Source organism: Orycteropus afer, unplaced genomic scaffold (assembly GCF_000298275.1).
Source record: "Orycteropus afer afer isolate SDZICR_OR568_19922 unplaced genomic scaffold, OryAfe1.0 scaffold00132, whole genome shotgun sequence".
In the NCBI taxonomy this organism is placed as follows: domain Eukaryota; kingdom Metazoa; phylum Chordata; class Mammalia; order Tubulidentata; family Orycteropodidae; genus Orycteropus; species Orycteropus afer.
The window spans coordinates 8541836-8554009 of NW_006921719.1; the positions used below are offsets into that span (position 1 = coordinate 8541836).

At 50.0% G+C, this 12174-nt stretch overlaps 2 protein-coding genes across 2 annotated transcripts in view; one reads left to right on the top strand and one right to left on the bottom strand.

Annotated features, from left to right (window-relative positions):
* The first annotated feature begins 237 nt into the window (after window positions 1–237).
* MESP1 (mesoderm posterior bHLH transcription factor 1) lies at window positions 238–1438 on the top strand. The gene is made up of 3 exons (XM_007945180.1): window positions 238–386; window positions 449–1004; window positions 1364–1438. The coding sequence occupies exons 1-3, from the start codon at window positions 238–240 to the stop codon at window positions 1436–1438; spliced, it is 780 nt and encodes a 259-aa protein (XP_007943371.1).
* Window positions 1439–9022: 7584 nt separating this feature from the next.
* LOC103200641 (WD repeat-containing protein 93-like) overlaps window positions 9023–12174 on the bottom strand; it is a gene marked incomplete at its 5' end in the record, with an annotated part of 62989 nt that continues 59837 nt past the window's right edge. The window contains 2 exons of the mRNA XM_007945181.1: window positions 9023–9146; window positions 11036–11136. Of these exons, the coding sequence (XP_007943372.1) occupies window positions 9023–9146; window positions 11036–11136 (225 nt within the window). The remainder of the gene's footprint in view (window positions 9147–11035; window positions 11137–12174) is intronic.

Genomic DNA, 12174 nt, shown 5'->3' on the forward strand with positions numbered 1-12174 from the left:
GTCCCAGTAACTGGGTCGCGACTCAAGTGAGGGCCCAGGTGGCGCGAACCAGACGTAGCCAACGGGCCGGCACCTTCGCGCCCCCGACCCCGCCTAGTTCAAAGGGTCAGGCCCCACCCCCTCCAGTCCCTGAGCCCGCTTTGATGTGCTGATGCAGCCTGGAAGGAGCCACTTCACACCTCTGGCTCTGAATAAAGCGGCCGCCGGTCGCCTGTCTCGAGACGCTCCGCCACGGCCATGGCCCAGTCGTTGTGCCCGCCGTTTTCCGAGTCCTGGATGCTCTCCGAGGGCTGGGGCCCAGCTCTGCCGCCTCCCTCCGACAGGGACTGCGGCTGCTCCCCTGCCTCGTCCCCGGACTCTTGGGGCAGCGCCCCAGCCTGCAGCCTGTCTCTGGCTCCCACACTGTGGGCTCCCACGTGGTAAGGACGGCCAGCGCCCCAGCCTGCAGCCCTCTGTCGAATCCCACCGGGCCCGGCACACGGCCGGGCCCTCGCGCCCCAACAGCAGGGAGGCGCGGCGCCCGCTGCAGTCGCCTGGGCAGCGGGCAGCGGCAAAGCGCCAGCGAGCGCGAGAAGCTGCGCATGCGCACGCTCGCCCGTGCCCTACACGAGCTGCGACGCTTTCTGCCGCCGTCCTTGGCGCCGGCTGGCCAGAGCCTGACAAAGATCGAGACGTTGCGCCTGGCTATCCGCTACATTGGCCAGCTGTCGGCCGTGCTGGGCCTCAGCGAGGAAAGCCTGCAGCGCCGTCGCCAGCGACTAAGCGTCCCGGCTCCCCCTCGGGGCTACCAGCTCTGCTCCGAAGGCGGCCCGGCGCCGGCGCAGACGCAGGGCCTGGGCTCGTCTGCTGGCGCCGGCGTCGCCGCCTCCGCCTCCGCCTCCTGGGGCTCCCCACCTGCCTGTTTCCGAGCCCTGGCGGGAGCCGAGCCACGCGACCTGTCACTGCTCTATGCCGAGCCCGTGTGCCCAGAAGGACAGGCGATGGAACCAAGCACCTCGTCTCCGGTCAGTACCTCCTTCCCCGCACTGAACTTCTTCCCTGGCGCCATCGTACCTCCTTCCCCGCACTGAACTTCTTCCCTGGCGCCGTCGTGACGCCATCTACTACCCACGCGCCCCGCGAGCATAGCCTCACTGCAAGACCCGGTCATCTGCTGCAACATCCCCCCCTCCACCCCGGCTGCGTCGCCTGCTGTGTTTTGAGCAACAGTGTGTCAAAGGTGCCGGAGTGGTGAAAGGAGGGGGCACGCAGGGGACAGGGTCCTTCCTGTTCCGCGACAAAGGTCCTCTAGGAGCGGGGACACCCACGAGCGGCGGATAGTCCTTGAGGCCACACTCTTCCCTCTTTCTCCTCTCTCCTGCAGCTCTTCCCTGGCGACGTGCTGGCCCTACTGGAGACCTGGATGCCCCTGTCGCCCCTGGAGTGGCCGCCAGCCTAAGAAGCTTAAGTGACAACGAACTGGCGCCCTGTGTTTGAGCCCTGAAGCTGTTTTGGCCCTAGCACCTTCGAAGCAGCCCTTCTCCGCCTCCCTTTCCTGAAAGAGGACACTAACTACTGGCATGGGTATTCTTGGGGGTCAGGGGGACAGCAGGACAGCCCCAACTAAGAGGGATCCGCAGGGTAGGTGCCTTTAAGGAAGGCAGAAGGCCTTGCCTAGGGTGTTTCTATTTATTTGTGAATAAACTGTTTTTGTTGAGTCATTTGGCAACTCCTTTTTTCTCTACCTGGAGGCAGAGCTCCCTCCCTCCTCTCCAGAGAAGAACAAAGACTTGGGGGAGTTTCTTGCAATCCTCAGCCCTTCAAAACACAGGCCCAGACCCTTTCCTCCCTGCTTCCAGCCCTGTTTCACCATTGCCTTTTCCAAATGGGTCAGCGTGGTGGGGTGGGGGCTTCATATAAAAAAGTTGCAGCGACTAGAGGCTGTCTGTGTATCTTTTCTTTGAACCTGGTGGGGTGAGGGGTAAAACCAAAACTCTCTGTACAGAGAGTCCCCAAGTTAATGCAAATGGTTCATGCACTTGCTGCTGATCAAAAGGTTGGAGGTTGGGGCTACCCAGAGGCACCTCAGAAGAAAGGCCTGGTAATCGCCTGAAGAATCAGGCACTGAAAACCATACGGAGCATAGTTCTACTCTGACACACTAGGGGTCACCATAAGTCAGAGTCCAATACTTTACACAAACCCAAATAACCATTTTACAAAAGAAACTAAACAGTGCTCACTCCCAATATAACTCCAGATCTGAGCTCTCAGCTCTGGTAGGAAATTTGTCACCTCTGTACGTTTGGGATATGAGCCCTGGTGGCACAGTGGTTAAGTGCTCAGCTGCTAATACAATGGTTAAATCCACCAGTTGTTTATTGGGAGAAAGATGTGGCAGTGTGCTTCCATAAAGATTACAGCTTGGAAACCCTACAGAAATTCTATTGGGCAGTTCTACTTTGGATCACTATGAGTGGAAATTGACAGCAACTAGTTTATGGAATTTATTCTGGGCATGAGGGGGCACCAGCTCCAAGGAATCATGACATTGTGTCCTGAGTCCTATTCACTTTGCACTGGCACATCTTGGCCAAAAGCCTGGGATTTTCCCATCTCCCTTCTCTATGGTTTCCCTCATGTTGCTTCTCACTCACTGTCGTGGAGTCGGTCCTGACTCATAGCGACTCTGCCTTGGGTTTCCGAGGCAGTTTCTCTTCAGAAATAGATTTCCCACTTTTTCGTCCGAGGAGTGGCTGGTGGGTTTGAACCGCCAGCCTTCTGGTTAACAGTCAAATGTAAAAAACATCAGTTGGCCAGTCCTGAGTTCATGTAACCGCTACACCCTGTGAGGGTGGAGTGAGGGGCCCATGAGAACTTGCCACGACCTAGAAACCTTGCTTGGGTCCAGTTGCATCCAGATCCACACAGCTGCCCTGGAACTAAGCCAAACTGCCACCCTCCTGTCTAGATTGGTTGGATTCAGACCAGGAAAACACCTTGTGGGGATAGGGAGGCCTTGGGCCCAGTAAGAGTCTGGTCTCAGCCAGGGGGCCTGATTAAGCTTACGGGGTGTGAGGGGGCACCCTCTATGGATGCTCAGTTCTTCTCTCCTCCCCCTTAAGTGTCGTTGAAATACAGGCCTTATTGGTTTGTTTTAATAAAAGCTTTATAAAAATACAAGGAGCTCTGGTGGCACAGTGGATCAGGCATTTGGCTGCTAACCAGAAGGTTGGGGGTTCAAACTCATCAGCTACCCAGTGGGAAGAAAATGAGGCAATCCACTTCTGTAAAGATTTATAGCCTTGGAAACCCAACGGGAATCACCATGAGGTGGAATCCACTTGTGACAGTGGGTTTGGTTTGTTGGTTTATTTTGATATAGTTCACGTGTCATAAAATTCATTTTAATGTGTATAATTCAATAGTTGCAGTATATTTATAAGACTGTGCAACCATCACTATTTAATTTTAGAACATTTCTGTCACCCCCAAAAAGAAACCTTAGATACATTAGCAATCATTCCCCATTCTGCCCTTTCCCTAGCTCTTGGCAACCACGAATCTGCTTTCAGTTTCTCAAGATTTGCTTGTTCTGGACATTTCACATACATACAATCAAACAATAAGTGGCTTTTTATGACTGGTTTCTTTCACTCAACATGAGGTTTTCAGGGTTCATTCATGTTGTAGGATGCATCAGTACTTCTTTACTTTTTATTGTCAAATAATATTTCATTGTATGGATTTATCATATTTTGTTTATCCATCCTTTGATGTTGACAGTTTTTTTTTTTTTTTTTAATTTATTGTGGTAAAATAAAATTCGCCACCTCAGCCATTTGTAAGTGTACAATTCAAAGGCACTAATTACATCTGAGGGAGTTCTGGTAGCATAGTGGCTAAGACACTTGCCTGCTAATCAGACGGCTGGCGGTTCAAACCCACCAGCCACTCCTCGGAAGGAAGGTTGGGCAATCCTACTTCCGTAGTGATACTGCCTCGGAAACCCAAGGAGGGGTCGCTATGAGTCGGGTTTGACTCGGGTTTGACATAAGGTCTCCCATGAGCCAGTGGCACTGGATGGCAACTAACAACAGCAATAATGTTCACAGTGTCACGCAACCTTCATCACTACCTACTTCTAAAACTTTTTCATTACCTCAAACACAAACTCTGTAGCATGGATCTGTTTTAAAACGACCTCAGAAATGTCTCCAGTGCTCCCTGGAGGCTGCAGTAATTCAGAGTAGGGTGGGGACAACCACTCTGGAGATTAGGATGCACCCTGGCTAGCATTTGGCCGCAGAGAGTCGGATTCAAAAGCCGAGCCCCTGCAGGGGGGCTGGACCTCACACCTTCGCTCCTCGTCCCCCTTTCCTGCACCTCCACCCCAAATCTTGCTCTCCCTCCCAGGACCCTAACTGAGGTAGAGCAGGAAGTCTGCTCCGGTGCCTTCCTAGTTTAGAAAAATCTATTTGCATGGCAAAGGCTCTGCGTTTTAGGATGGGGAATTAAAGTTATTAGCAAGTCTTTTCACAGGTAAGTGGGGCTCATTGGCCAGCGCCCTTCCCTGTGGAGGGCCTCCCCTCCTGCTCCCAACCCGGGAGCAGCCCATTGTTTATTAGCACCTGGGTGTGAATTTTCATTAACACGCCCCTGCTAATAGTAGCCTAGACAAGGATCGAAGATAGGAAGGGACCACCTCCCACCGCTCCCGCGTCCTTACTACTACCCCTTCCTAGGCCAGTGCCATCGCACACGTGGAAAAACCCTGTGTGCTCATTCACAGCAATGACGACAATAACCAGCGTCCAGGAGGACTGCGTGCGAGGCGTAGGGGAGCCCTTGGTATATGCTCTCTTCTCTCAGTTCTCAGGTAATCTGCGAGGAAACCACAGTTAATGGGGCCATTTTAAGGATGGGAATGTTAATTAGGAAGAGACTACATCACGTGCCCATACAGATGTTAAGTGGACAAGTGGGATTCAAACCCACATCTAATTGTAGAGCCTGTGTGCCAATCACATGCCTTTGCTAAAGCTGAACACGAGGAGCGCGTCTCAAGAACAGAGGTTGCCAGGTGGCGCCCCACCTCACCTGGTCCCTGGCTGGATGCCCTGACCTGGAGGGGTTTGGGCTCACCTGCTGGAAGGCGGAAGGGAGAGTGATGGCATCAAGGAGCCCAGCCAGGGCTGGCCTGTAATTCTGCCCATTCTGTCACTGCCAGACAACAATCCTGCCTCACTTATCTGTAGCGCTGCTTTCCCAGTGTGATCTGGCCAGTGGAGGCAAACTAAACACCAATGGAGCAGCAAACATGTGCCAGACTCTGTGCTCTGGGATTAACATTCACTGTCTGATTTTAAGTCATTTTAGCCTCAGCACCACCAGCCAGGTGGCTAGGTGTGTGCTTATGTTACAGAAAATTGTCACAAAACTAGTAAGTGGCTATTGTGAGGAGTAACTTGTTGGGATGGTCGACAAGTCTGGTCTTCGGAATACACCTAGCAGGCAAGTGTGTGTGTTGGGGAGGGGTGTAAAAAACCTCTAATGCACCTTCCATCACTTGTCTGTTACTTTGTTGTGCCATGGTGGCTAGTGTGTTGTGATGCTGGAAGCTATGCTACTAGTATTTCAAATGCTATCAGGGTCACCCATAGGGACACGTTTCAGGGGAACTTTCTGACTAAGATAAGGAAGAAAGGCCTGGTGATTGACTTCCAAAGTGAGTCAATGGACACCTTACGGATGACAGCAAGATATTGTCTACTATAGTCCAGGGTGGCGTAGGGAAGGTGGGCTAGCCCTGTCTAATCCCAAAGTCCCCGTTGACTCGGGGAGGCAGAGAGCACTTTGTGCCCCACCTACCCCTGCCTCAGGTGCTGGGCCTGCACTGCGTATCCCTGAGAATGCTGTCTCCTTAAATTCCACATCCTGAGTGCCTCGCTTGCCTCACCCTAGTCACTCCCCTGCCACTGCTCCTGAGAAGACACAGGGCTCCTCGTGTTTCCAAGAGGCTCTGTTACCCAGTGAGTGAGGGCCCCATGTGCGGCCACTCACTGCCATGACCTGCTCAGCCTCTGACAGTGTGCCAGCCCTGAGGGTGGCTAGAATCTTGGCAGCCCACCCAGCTAGGGATCCCCAGCCCATTGCTGCTCTGACTTCTTCAGCATGTCATCCAACACTCTGCTCTTGTTCCTTTCCTGTTTCCTTCTCATAGGACTCGGTAAATAAGGCTCTTTATGAAGATTCAAGGATTGTGTGGATGGCGCAGGACCAGGCAGTGTTTTGTTCTGTCGTACATAGGGTCGCTATGAGTTGGAGCTGACTCTACCGCACCTAACAACAAGAACATAAATGTGCCAACTCCCTCCTTTCCTCATCTTTCTGACCTGCTTGTGTGATTTTTTTTCTCAGGATTCCCTCTTGGGGTCGTTGCTCTTCCTGAGGGATGTTTCTGCCAAAGCATTTACTTCCTAGACTACCACTTCGTCTACAAAAGACAGAACGTACATCCTGGGGTCCCAGTGAAATCCAGAATTAAATGTGTGGTGCTATGCACAGATGCCTCCCTCCAGCTGGTGACAGCCAAGGGGACCCAAGGACCCACCATCAGTGCACTTGTTGAGAGGTCAGTGGCTTGAGGGCAGGAGGGAGCAAAGATCCACCAGGCACGATGCCATCTAATAGTGTAAGATCGACAGCCTCTCCAACTAGGGTCCACTTCCCCTAGAGTCATCACTGTCCCCATGAGCTTCTCAAGCTCACCAATGACTTTTTTTATATAATTTTAACAAAAATTGTATGATGGCACAAAATATTTTTCATATCCCAAATTATTATAAAGAGGATTACTTCTGCAAAAATGGTCTAGTCTTTCATCAGGTTCCATAAGGGTCTCTCTCTTTTTTTAAATCGTGAGATATTTTATGCATGCAAATAAATCTATGCAATGTATATATAAGGTGTAATGAATAATGAGCTAAACACCCCTATACCCGCCACCAGGCTTAAGAACTAGGCCACTTCCAATTCCATTAAGGTTCCCTGCAGGCTTCTCTTTGAGTACATCCTTCTCTTTCCTCCCCCAAAACATAACCAACTTATTAAGAATATACCGCCATATAACAAACCACCCACCCCAAAACTTAGTGGCTTATAACAACAATCATTATTTAGCCCTTGATTCTATAGTCAGAAGTTTGGGCTGGGCTCAGTTGGGCAGCTCTTCTGTTGGTCTCATCTAGGCTCTCACAGATGCCTGCTCAGGATGGTCTCACTCCCATGCTTGGCAGTTGGCAGGCTGTGGGCCAGGACACCTTGGTTCCTCATGGCCCCTCCAGCAAGCTGGCTCAAGCTTCATCACATGGTAATCAATAAGAGACAACAGACCCAATACACAAATGCTTTTCAAGCCTCTGCTGGTGCTATTGTTCTTGTTAGCTGCTGTGAAGTTGGCCCCAACTCTTAGTGACCCTGTGGACAACAAAACAAAACACTGCCCAGTCCTGTGCCATCTCTGTGATTGGTTGCAGGTTGCACTGTTTTGATCCAGAAGTAGATCACTGGGCCTTTCTTCCTAGTTTGTCTTAGTCTGGAAGCTGCACTGAAACCTGGTCAGCATCATAGCAGCACACAAGCCTCCGCTGACAGATGGGCGGTAGCTGGGGATGAGATGCACTGGCCAGGAATCAAACCCAGGTCTCCTGAATGGAAGGTGAGAATTCTACCAGTGAACCACCAATGCCCCCCTCTGCTTGTGTGATGTTTGCTAACATCTCACTGGGCAAATCTAGTTACGTGACCAAGTCTACATCCATGCAGCGGAGAAACAGACTCCGCTTTTAATAGGAACTCATCACTCATTGTTGTCAAGTCTAATCCGACCCATAGTGACCCCTCCTTGGGCTTCCGAGGCAGTATCATTACGGAAGAGAGTGCCCAGTATTACTTCTGAGGAGTGGCTGATGGGTTTGAACTACCAGCTTTCTGATTAGTAGCCAAATGCCTTAGGCACTATGCCACCAGAGCTCCCACCTTTAATAGGAGGAGTGCCAAATGCGATGGCCATATTTTTTTTAATCTACCACATCATTTTCCTAAATTCATCATTCTTTTTGGTTTCCTTTAATGGTTAACCACACACATATGGCTGTATCCAAACAATAAGTTGTTTAGCTTTGCATAGTTAAGGAACTTACAAATGGAGTCATATTCTCTATATTCTCTAACTTGTATCTTGATGCTATTTATCCTGTAACTTGCTTCATAGCAAAGGTTATGAGAGTTGTACACGTAGCTCCAATTCTTGTATTTCATCCCATTGTAAACATGCTACAATTATTGCAGCATTCTCCTCCCATGGATTATTCCCAGCTTTTTGCTGCTATGAACGGTCTTCTGCCTATCTCCTGGTGCTCATGTGCAAGAGCTTCTCCAGGACACCTGCCCAGGAGGGAATAGCAAAGCTTTAAAACTCTTCCAGTAGCAGAATGTCTGGGTGTCTGCTTGTTTTCTGTAGGCCTGTCAAGTACCCGAATGAAACTATCTGTGCGGTGGCCCCGGTCCCAACCTTACCTGGCATGGTAGGTTCCCAGTGCCTCTTATCCTCTTCTGTGAATTTCTTCATTTTCCCCTTCTAAACATATTTTCTGAAGGCCAACTATGTACCAGGCACTGGACTATCTTTGGAGTATACAGATGTGAAAGACAAAGCCCCTGCCCTCAGGGAGCTCACAGTTCAGTTGGAAAGGCAAACAAGTCACCAAGCAGGCACCCTAGTGCGTGAGAAGGCTGTGATGTGATTGTTCAGTGGATGCCATGGGACAGAGAGAGGGGCCACCTACCTGAAATTGCAGAAGTCACTAGCAAACGAGGAGGTAGCCTGGTGTTGGCAGCATGTGGCTGTGGACAGTAGAGCTAATTCTTCATCCACTGCCAGTGAGCAGGGCACCGCCATTGTTTTGCCCGCTCAAGTGTTCCTTCTACTTTTTTTTCTCATGGCACAGATTTCCTTTCCTCAGACAACTCTCCCCCACTGTCAGCCCCTAAGTTTCAGCGGCATGACCTTCCAATCTGAGTGCATGCTGTAGGCCTGGACCATCAACACATAGTCCTTCAGGACCATGACCACATTCAGGCCAGTGAGAAGCAGGCTCAGGATGCTGGGTGGAACATTGAGAAAGGCAAGCTCACTCTAGCTACTGCTGGTGTCACTGTGCCACCCAAATAGAAGAGCCACCTAAAAGAGACTCAGAGGCAAGAGATGGAGGAGGATTCCTGATGCTATTTCAACACTGTGTCTGGCTACACCAAAAGCATTACTTCAGGACAGCTAAGTTATATGAGTCAAGAAATTCCCCTTTTGCTAAAGCTAAAGTTGGGTTTCTGACACTTGCAACTAAGTCCAGATGCACTTGATAAAGGCTGCTCTAAGCTGCGTAACCCCTTATCTGTAAAATGGGGATGATAATAATACCTACGCTTCACAAGGCTACTTAATGCTTAAATGTAAAACACACAACCCCTGTAGATATTCCATAAATGTTAATTCTCCACCTTCAGGTGATGTTTATGGCCAACACCATCTTTCTGAATTTTCCTCCCTCATCTCAAAATAGAGCTGCCACAGTACCTACTGTACAGAGTCTAGTCTGAACCAGAAGAAAGGAATTTTTTTTCTTTTTACTTTTTATTGTGATTTGGGTGAAAGTTTACAGAGCAAATTGGTTTTTCACTCAACAATTCCTACACATTTTTGTTTTGTGATACTGACTGCAATTCCTACAATGCAACAGCACTCTCCACTTCCTCCCCGTATTTCCTGTTTCCATTCGTTCTTCTTTCCTATCCCTTCCTGCCTTCTGAGCTTGATTCCTGGGCAAATGCTGCCCTTTTGATCCCTGGTGGTGGTGTTCACTTTATTGGTCTATTGTTTGGATGAAAGTTCATCCACGGGAGTGAGTTCAGTTCTAGGCTTAAAGGTGTTTAAGGACCATTTTTCTAAATTTTTTTTTTGTTCTGCCACTGTCTTCATTCCCATGGTGGGGAGGAGAGAGGGCAGAGTGTCTCAGGTGGGGCCCCTCCCTTCAGGAGACATTCAGCCAGTCAGTGCCAGTGTTGATGCCATGAGGGAGGTGACGTGGTGTGTGGACCAGGGATGGAGGTGGGTGGGGCACAAAAGCAGAAGCTGGCCCAAACTCTGCCTGTAGTTGGCCTTCTGGGTTGGGTCTACCTAGGTAGGGTGAGTCTGGGATGCAGCCAGCCATCTGCAGTTCTCAAAGGGATCACATGGTGTCCTCAGAGAGGCAGATATGTGCCTTGAGCTGCTGGAGACTCCTCCATCCAGGTTTTTCAGGAATGCTCAGGAAAGCCAGTTTCTAGAGAAGAGGGAGGTAGCCCTCTGCCCCATATGTCCCCCCCGCCTCCTCTAGGGTTTCGAGGCCAGCAGGCAGGGGGCAGAACAGCATCGTTCCTGTGTCATCTGGCCCTATCTTTCACACCTCAGGCAGTCACTCAAGCCCTTTGAGCCTTGCACTCTTCAAAAATGAATCTGTAAAGGTATGGACCAACATAGGGAAGGGCATAAAGCAGATGGAGAGAAAACAGGGCCACATAGCAGCTGTGGTGTATTGGGTGTCTTGCTCATTTGACGAAAGTGGCTCTTCTGAGTGGGCCTCAGAAAGCCTGGGACTCTGGTTGCACTCATTAGCTGGGCCATACTGGGGTCTGGATTGAGTGGGAACAATGAATTACAAACCACAGAAACTTTGGTTTCAGAAAATACTACTTTTTATTTGGGAATCACATCCTGCCCACCTGAGGGCTCTGACAAGAGGCTTAGTGGTTGAAGGCCCCTCAAATAATACCTCCCCCTGCCCCCCACCCCCCGCTGCTTTGCAAAGGTCTCTGACTGCAAGTCCATGTCTCTTGGGCCTGAGAAGTTTAGCTTTGTCACTGTGTTTTGTCTCCATGTGCCTTTGACTCAGGGTGTCCTGGGAAACTGCTGCCTGGTGGCAGAAGTCTTCCCAGAGGGCTCCAACATGGTGCCCACTTCATTTCATAAAGTTCTCTCTCTGAAGGATCGAGGAGTACCTCTGAAGCCGGGTCCAGTGCTCCTGCTCTCTCGTCGAGCTCGTTGCCAGCTTCTGAACCCTGTGGGCCACACAATGGGAGATAAGAGGAACCTGCTTTGTACTGCAGCCCCTGGCCCCCAGGTCCCCAGGGAAGACTTTGATCACCCTTGTACTAATTCAAGAACCTCCAAGATGACACATCTGCTCTACCTCTGTGTCCTGGGGACCCAGCCTGGTGCATAGCAGGCACTGTCCTGAGGGAATGATAGGTTCAGCATGCTAGACTGTGAGGTTGTAGAAGGGATGGCTAATTTATGGACTAGAAAGTCCACTGTAGCCTTTGCATGGACCAAGGTTAAATAGATCAGAATGTTATTAATTCCATCTAACAAATATTTCTTTATCTACAAGTGACAGGCACTGGGGCAAATACTGGAAAGACCAAAATGAGTAAAACAGCGGCCCCTCTCCCCAGTTTCACTCTGTCGAGTTAAAGAACATTTGCAACAGGATGCAATGAATGCAATGAATACCTAGAAAGGAGGGAGAGATCAACCTTGTCTGGGGGGTCCTTACACATGACGTATTTAAATTGAGTCTTTTTTTAAAAAAAGAGTTTTTGCTTTTTAGAGTAACAAATGCATATCCAGTACAGAAAAGTAAGAGAAGCTCAGATTCACCCTTCATTCAGCACCTAGGGAGATGCCCTGTCAGCAGTCTTTGTTTTGAAAAGGGTGTGGGATGTGGTGAACCTCAACCACTGCTGTGGAGTTGAACCCGACTCACAGTGACCCCTCCATGGGTTTCCGAGGTGGTATCACTACGGAAGTAGATTGCTCAACCTTCCTTCTGAGGAGTGGCTGGTGGGCTTGAACCGCTTAGCCTTCTGGTTAGCAGTCAAATGCCTTAGGCACTATGCTACCAGAGAAGCGGGAGTACATTTCTGTCTCAGGGTCTGAGTGAGTGGGAGGATGTTAAAAAGCTTAGGACAAACAGGACCAGGAGCATTTTTGGAGGGAGTCAATGGTTGTGGCTTTGGGTTTGTTTTGAGCTTCTACACATGAGACACCTATGTAGAGAGTTGTTCAGTGCTCAGTGCACTAAAGTATGTTTTTTT